This window comes from Cyprinodon tularosa, unplaced genomic scaffold (assembly GCF_016077235.1).
Source record: "Cyprinodon tularosa strain WSP-4 unplaced genomic scaffold, ASM1607723v1 ctg796, whole genome shotgun sequence".
Lineage (NCBI taxonomy): Eukaryota > Metazoa > Chordata > Actinopteri > Cyprinodontiformes > Cyprinodontidae > Cyprinodon > Cyprinodon tularosa.
The window spans coordinates 555,001-572,269 of NW_024039558.1; the positions used below are offsets into that span (position 1 = coordinate 555,001).

At 44.4% G+C, this 17,269-nt stretch overlaps 1 protein-coding gene across 1 annotated transcript in view; it reads right to left on the reverse strand.

Moving 5' to 3' along the window:
- plxna3 (plexin A3) overlaps positions 1-17,269 on the reverse strand; it is a 126,894-nt gene that overhangs the window by 93,455 nt on the left and 16,170 nt on the right. The window contains exons 2-6 of the mRNA XM_038271217.1: positions 13,154-13,533; positions 12,877-13,067; positions 6,314-6,861; positions 6,060-6,224; positions 473-655 (exon numbers count right to left, since the gene is read on the reverse strand). Of these exons, the coding sequence (XP_038127145.1) occupies positions 473-655; positions 6,060-6,224; positions 6,314-6,861; positions 12,877-13,067; positions 13,154-13,455 (1,389 nt within the window). The 5' untranslated portion in view covers positions 13,456-13,533. The remainder of the gene's footprint in view (positions 1-472; positions 656-6,059; positions 6,225-6,313; positions 6,862-12,876; positions 13,068-13,153; positions 13,534-17,269) is intronic.

A 17,269-nucleotide genomic window follows, 5' to 3' on the forward strand; every position in this document is an offset into this window, starting at 1 on the left:
CCATCATCCATCCATCCATCATCCATCCATCCATCCATCATCCATCCATCATCATCCATCATCCATCCATCATCCATCCATCCATCATCCATCCATCATCCATCCATCATCCATCCATCATCCATCCATCATCCATCCATCATCCATCCATCATCCATCCATCCATCCATGCATCCATCCATCATCCATCCATGCATCATCCATCCATCATCCATCCATCATCCATCCATCATCCATCCATCCATCCATGCATCATCCATCCATGCATCATCCATCCATCATCCATCCATCCATCATCCATCCATCATCCATCCATCCATCCATCATCCATCCATCATCCATCCATCCATCATCCATCCATCCATCCATCATCCATCCATCATCCATCCATCATCCATCCATCCATCATCCATCCATCATCATCCATCCATCATCATCCATCCATCATCCATCCATCCATCATCCATCCTACCTTGGTCAGCTGTCCGCTCCTGGTTCCCACAAACACCACAGTGTGTTCTCCGTAGGTGTAGGCCGCCACGGCGCCCATCCCCTCGGTGCGGTCCTCGTACAGCGGGTGTCCCTCGATCACCCTCAGGCCTCCCAGCGGCTGGTTCAGCACCTGGCCGCAGAAATCGTCTCCAATCTGCTTCGGCTGCGGAAACAAACGGATGGGTGATCAGATATTCTGCCTCCCAGCAGCTAAACTCTGGATCTGCTGCTGGTTTAAACAGCTGATAAGGAGTCAGGGGTCAGTATTTCATCCAATAATCTCCATTCTGAAATCCGGAAAGCATCAGAAGCAGAAAGAAACTGTCATTCAGATGGAAGCACTTCCTGTCAGTCGGCTCAGCACCATAGAAAGCTTTCCAATGTATCCAGATTTGGGTTTCATGACACATTCAGACTGATTTTCAGCTTCAAAGTACGAACATGTTTTAATATCAGCACTCCAAGCTTTTAACAGCAGGAAAACACTGTTAAAAGGTAGGGCTGCCATCATGCAGATGAATCATCAAAGCTGAGTCATCTGCAATGATTCTCAGCAGGAGACACCTGGACCACCGAGAACCTCACAGCTCCAACCTTCCAACCCCAAACCTCCACAGAGGAGGGGGAGGTCACACGTCACCAACACAGAAATCACATTCTTGGTAAATTTCTGGTTGTCAGAGAGCTTCCTGTTTTCCTCCCACAGTTCAGAGAGGATAAAGCCGGGAGGAGACGAGTTATTAAAGAGTGCACACACACTCAGAGGTCGGCTAACACCCTATCATTAACGGGTTAAAGCAGCGGAGCGCCATAGAGACGAAACTCTCTGCCTTCCTCCAGCAACCTGAGCTCTCCTTCTGCTGACTTTTCTTTCTTTCATTTACAGCGACCTGAGCTGAATAGCAGAAACATGAAGGAACCTCAAAATTCTACTCAGTTTATTTCTATAGCTCCAATTCCCATCATGTCATCTCAGGTCACTTTCCAGTTCACCAGATCATCCAGTCAGATTGATTCAAAGTTTTCTATCTAAGGAAAACCAGCTGATTGCATCGACTCATTGACTCTTCAGCAATCCCTCACACTAAGCATGCTTGTAGCGACAGTGGAGAGGAGAAACTCCCTTTGAACAGGAAGAAACCTCCAGCAGAACCAGGCTCAGTGTGAGCGGCCATCTTTATCGTCTCATAAAGACGTAGCATTTCCCATTTGTTCTTCATATTCTAATAAACCCCTAAGTTCGCACAATTTGACAGAAACAAAATGGACATTTAGCTCCAACCAGTTAATTTCAGAAACAGGAAATTTTGCATTATTTAGCTAATTAGCTGTAGAGAAGAAACTCATTCATTGCAGTTTTTATCTTTGTAATTGATCAATTTATTGCAAAGATTAAGGAGCGGATGTGAGACTAAACGCAAACATTTCACCTTAGCTTAGCTTGACTTATTGGTTTATCATAATTTATTACTTTTTTAGCATTCATTAGCTTCCCTTTCTCACTCATCCTAGCTTCTGCTAGCTTACATTATTTATTACATTATTAGGCTTTTATTAGCTTATCTCCCTTACGCTTATCTTAGCTTGATAAGTTCTAGAATACCTTAGCTTAGCTCAAGTTTATTATTTAAAGGCCAAACTTCTAGCTAAAAATCTAGCTTTGTTGTTTTAGCCTACCTTAGTTTATTTCATTTTATTCTGTTCTAGAATACCTTAGCTTAGCTCAAGTTTATTATTTAAAGGCCAAACTTCTAGCTAACAATTTAGCTATGTTGTTTAAGCCTACCTTAGCTTATTTCACCTTATTCTGTTCTAGAATACCTTAGCTTAGCTCAAGTTTATTATTTAAAGGCCAAACTTCTAGCTAACAATCTAGCTATGTTGTTTTAGCCTACCTTAGCTTTTTTCATGTTATTCTGTTCTAGAATACCTTAGCTTAGCTCAAGTGTATTATTTAAAGGCCAAACTTCTAGCTAACAATCTAGCTATGTTGTTTTAGCCTACCTTAGCTTATTTCACCTTATTCTGTTCTAGAATACCTTAGCTCAAGTTTATTATTTAAAGGCCAAACTTCTAGCTAAAAATCTAGCTTTGTTGTTTTAGCCTACCTTAGTTTATTTCATTTTATTCTGTTCTAGAATACCTTAGCTTAGCTCAAGTTTATTATTTAAAGGCCAAACTTCTAGCTAACAATTTAGCTATGTTGTTTAAGCCTACCTTAGCTTATTTCACCTTATTCTGTTCTAGAATACCTTAGCTCAAGTTTATTATTTAAAGGCCAAACTTCTAGCTAACAATCTAGCTATGTTGTTTTAGCCTACCTTAGCTTATTTCACCTTATTCTGTTCTAGAATACCTTAGCTCAAGTTTATTATTTAAAGGCCAAACTTCTAGCTAACAATCTAGCTATGTTGTTTTAGCCTACCTTAGCTTATTTAATTTTATTCTGTTCTAGAATACCTTAGCTTAGCTCAAGTTTATTATTTAAAGGCCAAACTTCTAGCTAACAATCTAGCTATGTTGTTTTAGCCTACCTTAGCTTTTTTCATGTTATTCTGTTCTAGAATACCTTAGCTTAGCTCAAGTGTATTATTTAAAGGCCAAACTTCTAGCTAACAATCTAGCTATGTTGTTTTAGCCTACCTTAGCTTATTTCACCTTATTCTGTTCTAGAATACCTTAGCTCAAGTTTATTATTTAAAGGCCAAACTTCTAGCTAAAAATCTAGCTTTGTTGTTTTAGCCTACCTTAGTTTATTTCATTTTATTCTGTTCTAGAATACCTTAGCTTAGCTCAAGTTTATTATTTAAAGGCCAAACTTCTAGCTAACAATTTAGCTATGTTGTTTAAGCCTACCTTAGCTTATTTCACCTTATTCTGTTCTAGAATACCTTAGCTCAAGTTTATTATTTAAAGGCCAAACTTCTAGCTAACAATCTAGCTATGTTGTTTTAGCCTACCTTAGCTTATTTCACCTTATTCTGTTCTAGAATACCTTAGCTCAAGTTTATTATTTAAAGGCCAAACTTCTAGCTAACAATCTAGCTATGTTGTTTTAGCCTACCTTAGTTTATTTCATTTTATTCTGTTCTAGAATACCTTAGCTCAAGTTTATTATTTAAAGGCCAAACTTCTAGCTAACAATCTAGCTATGTTGTTTTAGCCTACCTTAGCTTATTTAATTTTATTCTGTTCTAGAATACCTTAGCTTAGCTCAAGTTTATTATTTAAAGGCCAAACTTCTAGCTAACAATCTAGCTATGTTGTTTTAGCCTACCTTAGCTTTTTTCATGTTATTCTGTTCTAGAATACCTTAGCTTAGCTCAAGTGTATTATTTACAGGCCAAACTTCTAGCTAACAATCTAGCTATGTTGTTTTAGCCTACCTTAGCTTATTTCATCTTATTCTGTTCTAGAATACCTTAGCTTATTTTTTATTTTTTCTACCATATCTTAGCTTAGCTCAGGTTTATTTATCTATTTCTATCTTAGCTCATACTATTTTATTCTGTTAATTTTACTTTTTATTGAACTGAACTTTGTTTACTTTTCTGGGTTTAGCTAATTGCATTATTGACTAATGTAGCTTGGTTCATTTTAGCTTAGCACAAATTCAGACGTGAAACGCTTCCAATATTTTTAATAGTTTCTTGTTATATTATGAGATAAAAGCCATGATGATTTAATGAATATGTGTTAAAAATAAGTTCACAGAGGTTTAAATTTATTTTGTTATATCATATAATTGGAGCCTGCTGTTGTTGTTTATCCTTTGCAGTGACATACCAATAATTTCACAAAGTTCTCTGATCTCAGCCGATGGTGCTGCAACTTTATAATGAGCTAAAACCTGATGAGCTGCAGGACTGAATGGAGGCCGAGTCCTCACAAGCATAACAAAAGGCTGCTCAAACACACACCTCCACAGAGGACAGATTGTGGCCTGTTGAGCAGACAGGAAGCCTGCTGCTGAAGCCTGATGAAGAATGAGGCTGACTGTGTCTTACACACTCCACAATGCCATATTCTATCCCAACATCCACGCATGAACACACACACCCCCCACACACACACTCCCTGCTGTTGGTGACAAAAGAACCAGGTCAGAACTGGGGTATAAGCCCCGCCCCCTGCAAACACAAACTGATCCCAGATCTGTTGTTATAATTCATGGCTTTTATCAGCGTCCGCGGATTGACTGCGTCTTTTCGGATGGTCGGTTCCCCCGACTCCGTCCCGGCCCCACAACCCGGCCGCTGGCAGAGTTTCCCTGCCCTGTTGCCATGGTTACAACTGCAGGCCATTACAGGCGTGAATACGAACATCATCAACCCCCGACCTGAAATAACCCGTCTGCAGACTCAGGCCCCGTCCACACGAAGTCAAAACGAACACGAAACGCTGATTTTTTCCAAAACGTTTGCCGTAAAGACGGAGACGTAAAATAAATGTGAGCGTCCACACGAATGCATGAAAACGCTGCAAAATGTATGCCAGGCCTGTAAGTGGCGCTGTGGTGCCAAAGCAAAAATAAGCGACGAAATGTTGGGCATGCGCACTAATATTTATACATGGTTGCCCTGCGGGTCCATTTTCGTGGTTAAGTCAAATTCAGGTGCTGAACTATGTCGTCGATATTGCTCTGTTCTTCCTGGAGATATTCCAGAAGAAGAAGATTCTGTTGTAAGCCCGACAGCAGGGTGAGTAGCATGAGCAGCAACGGCGCCATTGTTGTTGTGATACTGGTCGCGCATGCGTGTGTAGAGGCGACGCTATGACGCATGCGTGTAAAAAAAAATATGCGGTTAGACCGTAAAGATGGAAACGCGAAAACGGCGTTTCGAAATCTTCCCACTCTGAAGGCTGAATAAAAAAAAGATCGTTTACAGACCCCCGAAACGCCGGCTTCGTGTGGATGAGAGGCTGGTTTGGTGAAAAATTTGTGCGTTTAGGCCAGGGTTCGTCTTCGTGTGGACGGGGCCTCACACTGAGACACATTTCCTTCAGCTTCGTTTTTCCTCCTTTTCCAGACGTCGCCGACAAAAGAAGCCAGTTTCAAGTCCTGTGGAGCGAATCTGGCTCAATCTGGGAATTTGATTTGATTCAAAGCGCAGAAAAACAGAAAATCTGGAAACCGTGAACCGCGGTTAGGAGGGAAACGTTAGCAAAGGTGAAGGGAGGCGTGAACGGATAATAGGTCCAAAGAACCACAACAGAAAAGTTCAATCAAATACGTTGTTTTTATTTAATCTGTTGAAAATCAGAATCAGCCGGAACCAACAGCAGAGGATCCAGAAATACGATTCATTTCTACGGAGGGAATTTTGTTCCTTCAGTTGCAAGGAACTCCTTTAGGAAATGGAAATTTTAAATGAAATGCAACTCAGAAAGGAAAACTGAATCCGAAAAGGTTTTAAGAGAAACGCTGCCCATTTCTCAAATTTTATATTTTTATATTTTTGTTTTTATTTTTTGACATTTGATTATTTCTTTATTTATTTTTCTTCACTTTGAGATTTGCAGGAAGGAAGGAAGGAAGGAAGGAAGGGTCAGTGAGGGTTACTCACCGTGTGGATGCAGTTAATCTCTTTGTTGAGTAACCATGGTAACGTGAGTTGTCCCTCTCCACGGTAACAGGACCGGATCCGTTCCTTCATTGCCAGGTTGATGTCATGCAGGGTGAAGAGACAAAGGACCGTCTCTCTGGGCGGGTTGGAGCGGTTCTTCTGACCCTGGAAACCAAAACATAGAGTCAGAGAGTCTCTGGTTCAAAACCCACAGAGGAGGAACGGCAGAAGGAGACGCCACACGGGAAAGTCACCTGTGAGAAGACCACAAACAGGATGTCGTCGTCCTCGGACAGGCCGAGCGCCTGGGCCAGCCGCCGGCCCGGTTTCTGCTTGTAGGCGGCCTGGACCAGGCGGTACTCCACGCCGTCTTTGGTGCAGCCCAGAGGAAACTCCACGTAGGAGTAGAACTCTGTGTCGTTGGAGCAGATCCTGACGATCTTGGAGGTGAAGAACTTCTCACCGCCGGCGTCCATCTGGGTCAGCTGCGTGTCCAGCTGCAGCGTCAGGAAGTAGACGTAGGTGCGGCTGGAGAAGCCGTACACGTAGTAGATGTCAAAGGCCGGGTACGTGGACAGCGTGTCCGACGGGATCTTGATCTGCGAGGACACAAACTCGTCCTGGTAAACCAGCAGGAACATGTGGTCGCTCTCCTCGTCGGCCACCAGCTTCCTGCTGGACAGGGTGGGGAAGTACTCCGACTTCCCGTTGATGGCGGCGCCGATGAACAGGCGGCTGCTGCCTTTCAGCGGCTTCTTCCTGCGGGACTCGGACGTCCAGTCTTCCTCTCCGACCACCACACCTGCAGAGGAGGGGGAGAGAGCGGTCAGAGGAACTGGATCAGAACCAGTTTGGTTCTACATACGAGACCTGGTGCATGAGGAAAAATCAGTGCTGCGTCCGACTCTGAAAACACCGTCCCCACTGCCAGACATGGAGGCGGCAGCATCATGCTGAGGGACTCGCTCCGTCCAGAACAATCCTGGCAGAATGCTGGGCAGAGGTTCAGCTTCCTGAGGACTACAGGGTTCTACGTAAAGAGAACGTTTGTGGTTCTACAGGGTTCTAGGTAAAGACAACGTTTGTGGTTCTACAGGGTTCTAGGTAAAGACAACGGTTGTGGTTCTACAGGGTTCTACGTAAAGACAACGTTTGTGGTTCTACAGGGTTCTACGTAAAGACAACGTTTGTGGTTCTACAGGGTTCTACGTAAAGAGAACGTTTGTGGTTCTACAGGGTTCTACGTAAAGAGAACGTTTGTGGTTCTACAGGGTTCTACATAAAGACAACGTTTGTGGTTCTACAGGGTTCTACGTAAAGAGAAGGTTTGTGGTTCTAAAAGGTTCTACGTAGAGGGAACCTTTGTGGTTCTACAGGGTTCTACGTAAAGAGAAGGTTTGTGGTTCTAAAAGGTTCTACGTAAAGAGAACGTTTGTGGTTCTACAGGGTTCTACATAAAGACAACGTTTGTGGTTCTACAGGGTTCTACGTAAAGACAACGTTTGTGGTTCTACAGGGTTCTACGTAAAGACAACGTTTGTGGTTCTACAGGGTTCTACGTAAAGAGAAAGTTTGTGGTTCTACAGGGTTCTACGTAAAGAGAAAGTTTGTGGTTCTACAGGGTTCTACATAAAGACAACGTTTGTGGTTCTACAGGGTTCTACGTAAAGAGAAGGTTTGTGGTTCTAAAAGGTTCTACGTAGAGGGAACCTTTGTGGTTCTACAGGGTTCTACGTAAAGAGAACGTTTGTGGTTCTACAGGGTTCTACGTAAAGAGAACGTTTGTGGTTCTACAGGGTTCCACATAAAGACAACGTTTGTGGTTCTACAGGGTTCTACGTAAAGACAACGTTTGTGGTTCTACAGGGTTCTACGTAAAGACAACGTTTGTGGTTCTACAGGGTTCTACGTAAAGAGATAGTTTGTGGTTCTACAGGGTTCTACGTAAAGAGAAAGTTTGTGGTTCTACAGGGTTCTACATAAAGACAACGTTTGTGGTTCTACAGGGTTCTACGTAAAGAGAAGGTTTGTGGTTCTAAAAGGTTCTACGTAGAGGGAACCTTTGTGGTTCTACAGGGTTCTACGTAAAGAGAAGGTTTGTGGTTCTAAAAGGTTCTACGTAGAGGGAACCTTTGTGGTTCTACAGGGTTCTACGTAAAGAGAACGTTTGTGGTTCTACAGGGTTCTACGTAAAGAGAACGTTTGTGGTTCTACAGGGTTCTAGGTAAAGACAACGTTTGTGGTTCTACAGGGTTCTACGTAAAGAGAACGTTTGTGGTTCTACAGGGTTCTACATAAAGACAACGTTTGTGGTTCTACAGGGTTCTACGTAAAGAGAACGTTTGTCGTTCTACAGGGTTCTACGTAAAGAGAACGTTTCTGGTTCTACGTAAAGAGAACGTTTGTGGTTCTACAGGGTTCTACATAAAGACAACGTTTGTGGTTCTACAGGGTTCTACGTAAAGAGAAGGTTTGTGGTTCTAAAAGGTTCAACGTAGAGGGAACCTTTGTGGTTCTACAGGGTTCTACGTAAAGAGAAGGTTTGTGGTTCTAAAAGGTTCTACGTAGAGGGAACCTTTGTGGTTCTACAGGGTTCTACGTAAAGAGAACGTTTGTGGTTCTACAGGGTTCTACGTAAAGAGAACGTTTGTGGTTCTACAGGGTTCTACATAAAGACAACGTTTGTGGTTCTACAGGGTTCTACGTAAAGACAACGTTTGTGGTTCTACAGGGTTCAACGTAAAGACAACGTTTGTGGTTCTACAGGGTTCTACGTAAAGAGAAAGTTTGTGGTTCTACAGGGTTCTACATAAAGACAACGTTTGTGGTTCTACAGGGTTCTAGGTAAAGACAACGTTTGTGGTTCTACAGGGTTCTAGGTAAAGACAACGGTTGTGGTTCTACAGGGTTCTACGTAAAGACAACGTTTGTGGTTCTACAGGGTTCTACGTAAAGACAACGTTTGTGGTTCTACAGGGTTCTACGTAAAGAGAACGTTTGTGGTTCTACAGGGTTCTACGTAAAGAGAACGTTTGTGGTTCTACAGGGTTCTACATAAAGACAACGTTTGTGGTTCTACAGGGTTCTACGTAAAGAGAAGGTTTGTGGTTCTAAAAGGTTCTACGTAGAGGGAACCTTTGTGGTTCTACAGGGTTCTACGTAAAGAGAAGGTTTGTGGTTCTAAAAGGTTCTACGTAAAGAGAACGTTTGTGGTTCTACAGGGTTCTACATAAAGACAACGTTTGTGGTTCTACAGGGTTCTACGTAAAGACAACGTTTGTGGTTCTACAGGGTTCTACGTAAAGACAACGTTTGTGGTTCTACAGGGTTCTACGTAAAGAGAAAGTTTGTGGTTCTACAGGGTTCTACGTAAAGAGAAAGTTTGTGGTTCTACAGGGTTCTACATAAAGACAACGTTTGTGGTTCTACAGGGTTCTACGTAAAGAGAAGGTTTGTGGTTCTAAAAGGTTCTACGTAGAGGGAACCTTTGTGGTTCTACAGGGTTCTACGTAAAGAGAACGTTTGTGGTTCTACAGGGTTCTACGTAAAGAGAACGTTTGTGGTTCTACAGGGTTCCACATAAAGACAACGTTTGTGGTTCTACAGGGTTCTACGTAAAGACAACGTTTGTGGTTCTACAGGGTTCTACGTAAAGACAACGTTTGTGGTTCTACAGGGTTCTACGTAAAGAGATAGTTTGTGGTTCTACAGGGTTCTACGTAAAGAGAAAGTTTGTGGTTCTACAGGGTTCTACATAAAGACAACGTTTGTGGTTCTACAGGGTTCTACGTAAAGAGAAGGTTTGTGGTTCTAAAAGGTTCTACGTAGAGGGAACCTTTGTGGTTCTACAGGGTTCTACGTAAAGAGAAGGTTTGTGGTTCTAAAAGGTTCTACGTAGAGGGAACCTTTGTGGTTCTACAGGGTTCTACGTAAAGAGAACGTTTGTGGTTCTACAGGGTTCTACGTAAAGAGAACGTTTGTGGTTCTACAGGGTTCTAGGTAAAGACAACGTTTGTGGTTCTACAGGGTTCTACGTAAAGAGAACGTTTGTGGTTCTACAGGGTTCTACATAAAGACAACGTTTGTGGTTCTACAGGGTTCTACGTAAAGAGAACGTTTGTCGTTCTACAGGGTTCTACGTAAAGAGAACGTTTCTGGTTCTACGTAAAGAGAACGTTTGTGGTTCTACAGGGTTCTACATAAAGACAACGTTTGTGGTTCTACAGGGTTCTACGTAAAGAGAAGGTTTGTGGTTCTAAAAGGTTCAACGTAGAGGGAACCTTTGTGGTTCTACAGGGTTCTACGTAAAGAGAAGGTTTGTGGTTCTAAAAGGTTCTACGTAGAGGGAACCTTTGTGGTTCTACAGGGTTCTACGTAAAGAGAACGTTTGTGGTTCTACAGGGTTCTACGTAAAGAGAACGTTTGTGGTTCTACAGGGTTCTACGTAAAGAACGTTTGTGGTTCTACAGGGTTCTACGTAAAGAACGTTTGTGGTTCTACAGGGTTCTACGTAAAGACAATGTTTGTGGTTCTACAGGGTTCTACGTAAAGACAACGTTTGTGGTTCTACAGGGTTCTACGTAAAGAGAACGTTTGTGGTTCTACAGGGTTCTACGTAAAGAGAAAGTTTGTGGTTCTACAGGGTTCTATGTAAAGAGAACGTTTGTGGTTCTACAGGATTCTACATAGAAAGAACGTTTGTGGTTCTACATGGGTTTACGTAAAGAGAATGTTTGTGGTTCTACAGGGTTCTACGTAAAGAGAACGTTTGTGGTTCTGCATGGGTTTACGTAAAAAGAACATTTGTGGTTCTAAAAGGTTCTACTAAGAGAGAACGTTTGTGGTTCTACAAGGTTCTACGTAGAGAGAACATTTGTGGTTCTACAGGGTTCTACGTAGAGAGAACGTTTGTGGTTCTATAAGGTTCTACGTAGAGAGAACGTTTGTGGTTCTACAAGGTTCTACGTAGAGAGAACGTTTGTGGTTCTACAAGGTTCTATGTAGAGAGAACGTTTGTGGTTCTACAAGGTTCTACGTAGAGAACGTTTGTGGTTCTACAAGGTTCTACGTAGAGAACGTTTGTGGTTCTACAAGGTTCTACGTAGAGAACGTTTGTGGTTCTACAAGGTTCTACGTAGAGAACGTTTGTGGTTCTACAGGGTTCTACGTAAAGAGAACGTTTGTGGTTCTACAGGGTTCTACGTAAAGAGAACGTTTGTGGTTCTACAGGGTTCTACATAGAAAGAACGTTTGTGGTTCTACATGGGTTTACGTAAAGAGAATGTTTGTGGTTCTACAGGGTTCTACGTAAAGAGAACGTTTGTGGTTCTGCATGGGTTTACGTAAAAAGAACATTTGTGGTTCTAAAAGGTTCTACTAAGAGAACGTTTGTGGTTCTACAAGGTTCTACATAGAGAGAACGTTTGTGGTTCTACAGGGTTCTACGTAGAGAGAACGTTTGTGGTTCTACAAGGTTCTATGTAGAGAACGTTTGTGGTTCTACAGGGTTCTACGTAGAGAGAACGTTTGTGGTTCTACAAGGTTCTACGTAGAGAGAACGTTTGTGGTTCTACAAGGTTCTATGTAGAGAGAACGTTTGTGGTTCTACAAGGTTCTACGTAGAGAACGTTTGTGGTTCTACAAGGTTCTACTAAGAGAGAACGTTTGTGGTTCTACAAGGTTCTAAGTAGAGAGAACATTTGTGGTTCTACAGGGTTCTACGTAGAGAATGTTTGTGGTTCTAAAAGGTTCTACTAAGAGAGAACGTTTGTGGTTCTACAAGGTTCTACGTAGAGAGAACATTTGTGGTTCTACAGGGTTCTACGTAGAGAGAACGTTTGTGGTTCTACAAGGTTCTACGTAGAGAACGTTTGTGGTTCTACAGGGTTCTACGTAGAGAGAACGTTTGTGGTTCTACAAGGTTCTATGTAGAGAACGTTTGTGGTTCTACAGGGTTCTACGTAAAGAGAACGTTTGTGGTTCTATAAGGTTCTACGTGAGAGAACGTTTGTGGTTCTACAAGGTTCTACGTAGAGAGAACGTTTATGGTTCTACAAGGTTCTATGTAGAGAGAACGTTTGTGGTTCTACAAGGTTCTACGTAGAGAACGTTTGTGGTTCTACAAGGTTCTACGTAGAGAACGTTTGTGGTTCTACAAGGTTCTACGTAGAGAACGTTTGTGGTTCTACAAGGTTCTACGTAGAGAACGTTTGTGGTTCTACAAGGTTCTACGTAGAGAACGTTTGTGGTTCTACATGGTTCTACGTAGAGAACGTTTGTGGTTCTACAAGGTTCTACGTAGAGAACGTTTGTGGTTCTACAAGGTTCTACGTAGAGAACGTTTGTGGTTCTACAAGGTTCTACGTAGAGAACGTTTGTGGTTCTACAAGGTTCTACGTAGAGAACGTTTGTGGTTCTACACGGTTCTACGTAGAGAACGTTTGTGGTTCTACAAGGTTCTACGTAGAGAACGTTTGTGGTTCTACAGGGTTCTACGTAAAGAGAACGTTTGTGGTTCTACAGGGTTCTACGTAAAGAGAACGTTTGTGGTTCTACAAGGTTCTACGTAAAGAGAAAATGTGTGGTTCTATAGGGTTCTAAGTAAGGAGAACCTCAGATTTAAAATCTGGAATGGTTTTTTTCCCGTTCTAAAGGTTCTGACCCAGTTTCAGTCTAAAGGTGAAGCAGTTCTTCAGGTGTTTGGAGTTCAGGAAGCCTGAAGCCCAGATGGACCCATCCCGTGGTTCCGTCTTTAGAACCAGCCCTGTCGCTCCCTCTGAGGGTTGATTAGCCCCCCTCCCTCAGCAGCCCAGCTCACCTGCCATCCCATCAGGCTCCTTGGCTCCAGACAGGTAGTGCTCCTTCCGGTGGTGAGGTTCTCCCAGCTTGAAGAGGTCGTCCAGCCTGAGGAACTGGCAGACCCCCTGCCAGATGGAGCCGCACGCCACCAGTCTGTCCCCAGTATAATCCACCAGTAAGAGCTTGTTCACATTGTCTGTATAGTCCAGCCTGGGGGCGGAGACACAGGGGACAGGTGAGACAGGACAGCACAACCAAAGGCAGCCAGGTGAGCTGGCAGACAGGTGGAGACTGACCGGTGAGCGCACGCCCTGACGCTGGGGGGCGGGTAACACTTGGCGTTGTCTTCCACCGGTCCGGTCACGTGACTCTTCTGCTCCACCAGGTCGGGGGACAGCTTGATGACCCGGTTGACGGCGCCGACAAACACCTCGCCCGTCCTCTGGTGGACCGTCAGGTGGGTGAAGGAAGTGTCAGGGGGCTTGTAGTCCGCCCTGCGGGACTCCGAGGAGGGAGGGGTGGGAAGAGCCGGCACCAAGAGGAGGAAGGAGAGAAGAGGAAGGAGAGGAAGAGGAGAGGAAAGAGAGGAGGGGGGCATGGTGAAGAGAGGAGGAGGGATGGAGGAGTGAAGAGCTGACTGCAGGTCTGATGGAGACTCGTCTTCAGGAGTTCATGTCTGCAGAGACACAGAGAGTCCGAGTCACTTAGACGGGGTTAAAGGTCACAGAGACAAGGTTATCATCAAAACGACTCATTTTACTAAATAATTCCTCCACAGAACGTCTGTGATGGTGCAGAATAAAAATATATTTAATGTAAAAAAATGGGTTTTATCAATGTTGGCGGGTCCAGAAACAGGATTTATGCAACAGCAGAATAACGGGTTAAAGTCATGTGACACGTTAGAAGCTCCACGATGGAGCTGAGGAACAGCTTCTCTGCGTTATGTTTATGATTTAGGCCCCGTCCACACGAAGTCAAACCCTGGCCTAAACGCACAAGTTTTTCACCAAACCAGCCTCTCATCCACACGAAGCCGGCGTTTCGGGGGTCTGTAAACGATCTTTTTTTTATTCAGCCTTCAGAGTGGGAAGATTTCGAAACGCCGTTTTAGCGTTTCCATCTTTACGGTCTAACCGCATATTTTTTTTTTACACGCATGCGTCATAGCGTCGCCTCTAAACACGCACAGTATCACAACAACAATGGCGCCGTACTGTGTTGAACGGTTGCTGCTAATGCTACTCACCCTGCTGTCGGGCTTACAACAGAATCTTCTTCTTCTGGAATATCTCCAGGAAGAACAGAGCAATATCGACGACATAGTTCAGCACCTGAATTTGACTGAACCACGAAAATGGACCCACAGGGCAACCATGTATAAATATTAGTGCGCATGCCCAACATTTCGTCGCTTATTTTTGCTTTGGCACCACAGCGCCACTTACAGGCCTGGCATACATTTTGCAGCGTTTTCATGCATTCGTGTGGACGATCACATTTATTTTACGTCTCCGTCTTTACGACAAACGTTCTGGGAAATATTAGCGTTTCGTGTTCGTTTTGACTTCGTGTGGACGGGGCCTTAAGCCCAGCTCATGACATCAGCGAGGAACCGTGAGGAAGGACAAAGGAAGAGGAAGCAGGAAGCTTCCTTCCATAAGGAAGGACAAAGGAAGAGGAAGCAGGAAGCTTCCTACCGTGAGGAAGGACAAAGGAAGAGGAAGCAGAAAGCTTCCTACCGTGAGGAAGGACAAAGGAAGAGAAAGCAGGAAGCTTCCTACCGTGAGGAAGGACAAAGGAAGAGGAAGCAGGAAGCTTCCTTCACTAAGGAAGGACAAAGGAAGTGGAAACAGGAAGCTTCCTTAGTAAGTAAGCACAAAGGAAGAGGAAGCTTCCTTCCGTAAGGAAGGACAAAGGAAGAGGAAGCCGGAAGCTTCCTTCACTAAGGAAGGACAAAGGAAGAGGAAACAGGAAGCTTCCTACCGCAAGGAAGGACGAAGGAAGAGGAAGTAGGAAGCTTGCTGTTAAGGAAGGTCAAAGGAAGAGGAAACAGGAAGCTTCCTTCCATAAGGAAAGACAAATGAAGCAGGAAGCTTCCTTCCGTAACGAAGGACAATTAGCGTTAGCAGACGTGGCAATCGACAGCCAGACCATTACAATTAATTCAATTCAGCTTCAATTAGGAAAAATATCTCAAAACGTTATAAATAAATAAATAAATAAATAAAAGATGTTTTAATAAATGCGTGAAGAAATTACAAAGTCCAAAGAGGTTCTGGCCTGTTCTGCTGAATGATCCGTTATGAAGAACATCAGCATCATGATGATGATGATGATGATGATGATGAGCATCAGTCAGGATGAACATTAAACCAGAACCAGGTCCAGATCACCGGCCCAGTCCAGTCTGCCCCATCAGAACCAGTCCACTATTTCTACTGAACTGGGTTCTGGTTTTATTGGGTTCTATGCAGAATCAACACTCACAGGAACCAACTACTGGGTCGACCCACTGACCAGAACCAACCGGAACCAACAGCTGGACATTAAATATTTTCCACGATGAAACATGGAGACATCCAGACCTCCGGACCAGAACCAGACCCTGATGCCTGTTGGATTCAGGGTCCGGAAACAAGTCTACCTGACCCGAAAAATCCTGAACTATCCTCAGATCCAGAACCACTCCAACAGAACCGGCAGCACCAGAGAACGGACCCATCAGAACCCGAGGATGCTGGACGGACTATAAGCAGGAAGTGGCTGCTGTTAGACTTATCCGGGTCTGAGCTCCTACCTGGTCCAGGTCCTAAAGGCTGCTGATCCAAAACCAGAAGCTATGAGAACCAGAAAGGTTTCACTCAACTGGACTTTTGGGGACTTAGACCTGTTTCAGCCAGAATATTCTGGGTTTGAGCTGAAAATGTGGTTCTGACTTGGACTGAGAAGAACCAGAACTTTTCTACATTTTGTAAAGTTCTACATAAGACGGATCCCAAAAACCCAAACAGAGGTTCTGTCTAAGAGGAAGTCTGGAGGCTTCTAGACCCGCAGACAGAACCGTCGGAACCAGCAGCGTGTTTGGGTCGATGTGTGTAGGATCGGTGCAGAGGGGTTCTGATCCGGTTCTGTCTGAAGCCGAATCGGATCAAATCAGATCACAGAGAAAATGGCCGTGGAGCCTCAAACTGGGCCTAATGGGTCTGCAAGGTTCTGACTGCATAACCAGAACCTTCAGGTCCAGTTTCTCCAGAACCATAACGAGATAGGAGACAGAAAGGCTCACAACCGGGTCAGAACCACATATATAGACTAAGCTGTAGATTCTTGGGGAAATTAAACATTTTAAAAAACGGGTCGAACTGGGTCTGATAGAGTCTGACTCACTGAGACCCGTTTAGACCCGGTTCTGATAGGGACCGGATTCATCGCCGCTACAACATGAAAACCAAACCGGGACAGAACTCAGCAGCGGGTCTGGGACAGAACCACGGAGGGGAAAACAGACGGCCTAATCCAAGTCCAGACCTGGAGTTTTATGAGAGCGGAGCAGAACCGGACCTCTCCTCAGAGCGGTGCTGAAAATAACGCTGACGTGGGAAGTTTGGGTCGGACCGGTTAGAAAGTTTCCAGCCCAGCAGCCGAGACGCACAGGAAGGAGCAGAACAATTAACCCTCTGACTCCCCCTCACCCCCCCACCACGGCGGGACAAAGAGGCAGTGAAAGATCAGCACTTAGTTAATTAGCCTGCTGAGCGGAGGGGATCGACAGGCGGACCGCTGGCTGGGGGGGGGCAGACAGCTGGCCTCACTGACGACACAGAGAGTTTCTCTGGACCGTCCATCACAGCCGACCGGGTCTCAGCCAGCAGGAAGCTTCCAGATCAGGCTGCGGTCCACCAGGTGCCTTCAGGCTCTCCGTAGATCGTAGGAAAAACCTGGAAGCACCGATCAGTCAGGAGAAGCTGCAGAGATACGAAGGCGGAGGAGCTGTGGAAGCCATTTTAATCAGGTTCTTCAGAACCCTGGAGAGCTGCTGGTTCTCCAGCTCAGGAGGTTCAGGTCCTTCCCACAGGGAGGAGAAGGCGGGACAGACGCAGAACTTTCTGGAAGTTCTGCTCTGAGCCAATCAGCATCAGTTAGGCCTCATCAAGCGAGGACTGGGAACGAATTTCACCCAGTCAAACAACGGTTGTGGATCAATTTTCACAATCGCAGGACAACCATCACCAAGACTTCTATAAAGCGGTTTTACTGGCGTTGGTTATAAACACGGACGCCGTAACATCCAAACTCACCGCATCAGCAGCGCTGCCAGACGTCACTGACTCACGTTTTCCAGCCCAAAAAACATCCAGAAACCGCCTGGATATATGAAACCTGGCCCAACTTCAACCAGAGTCTATTGA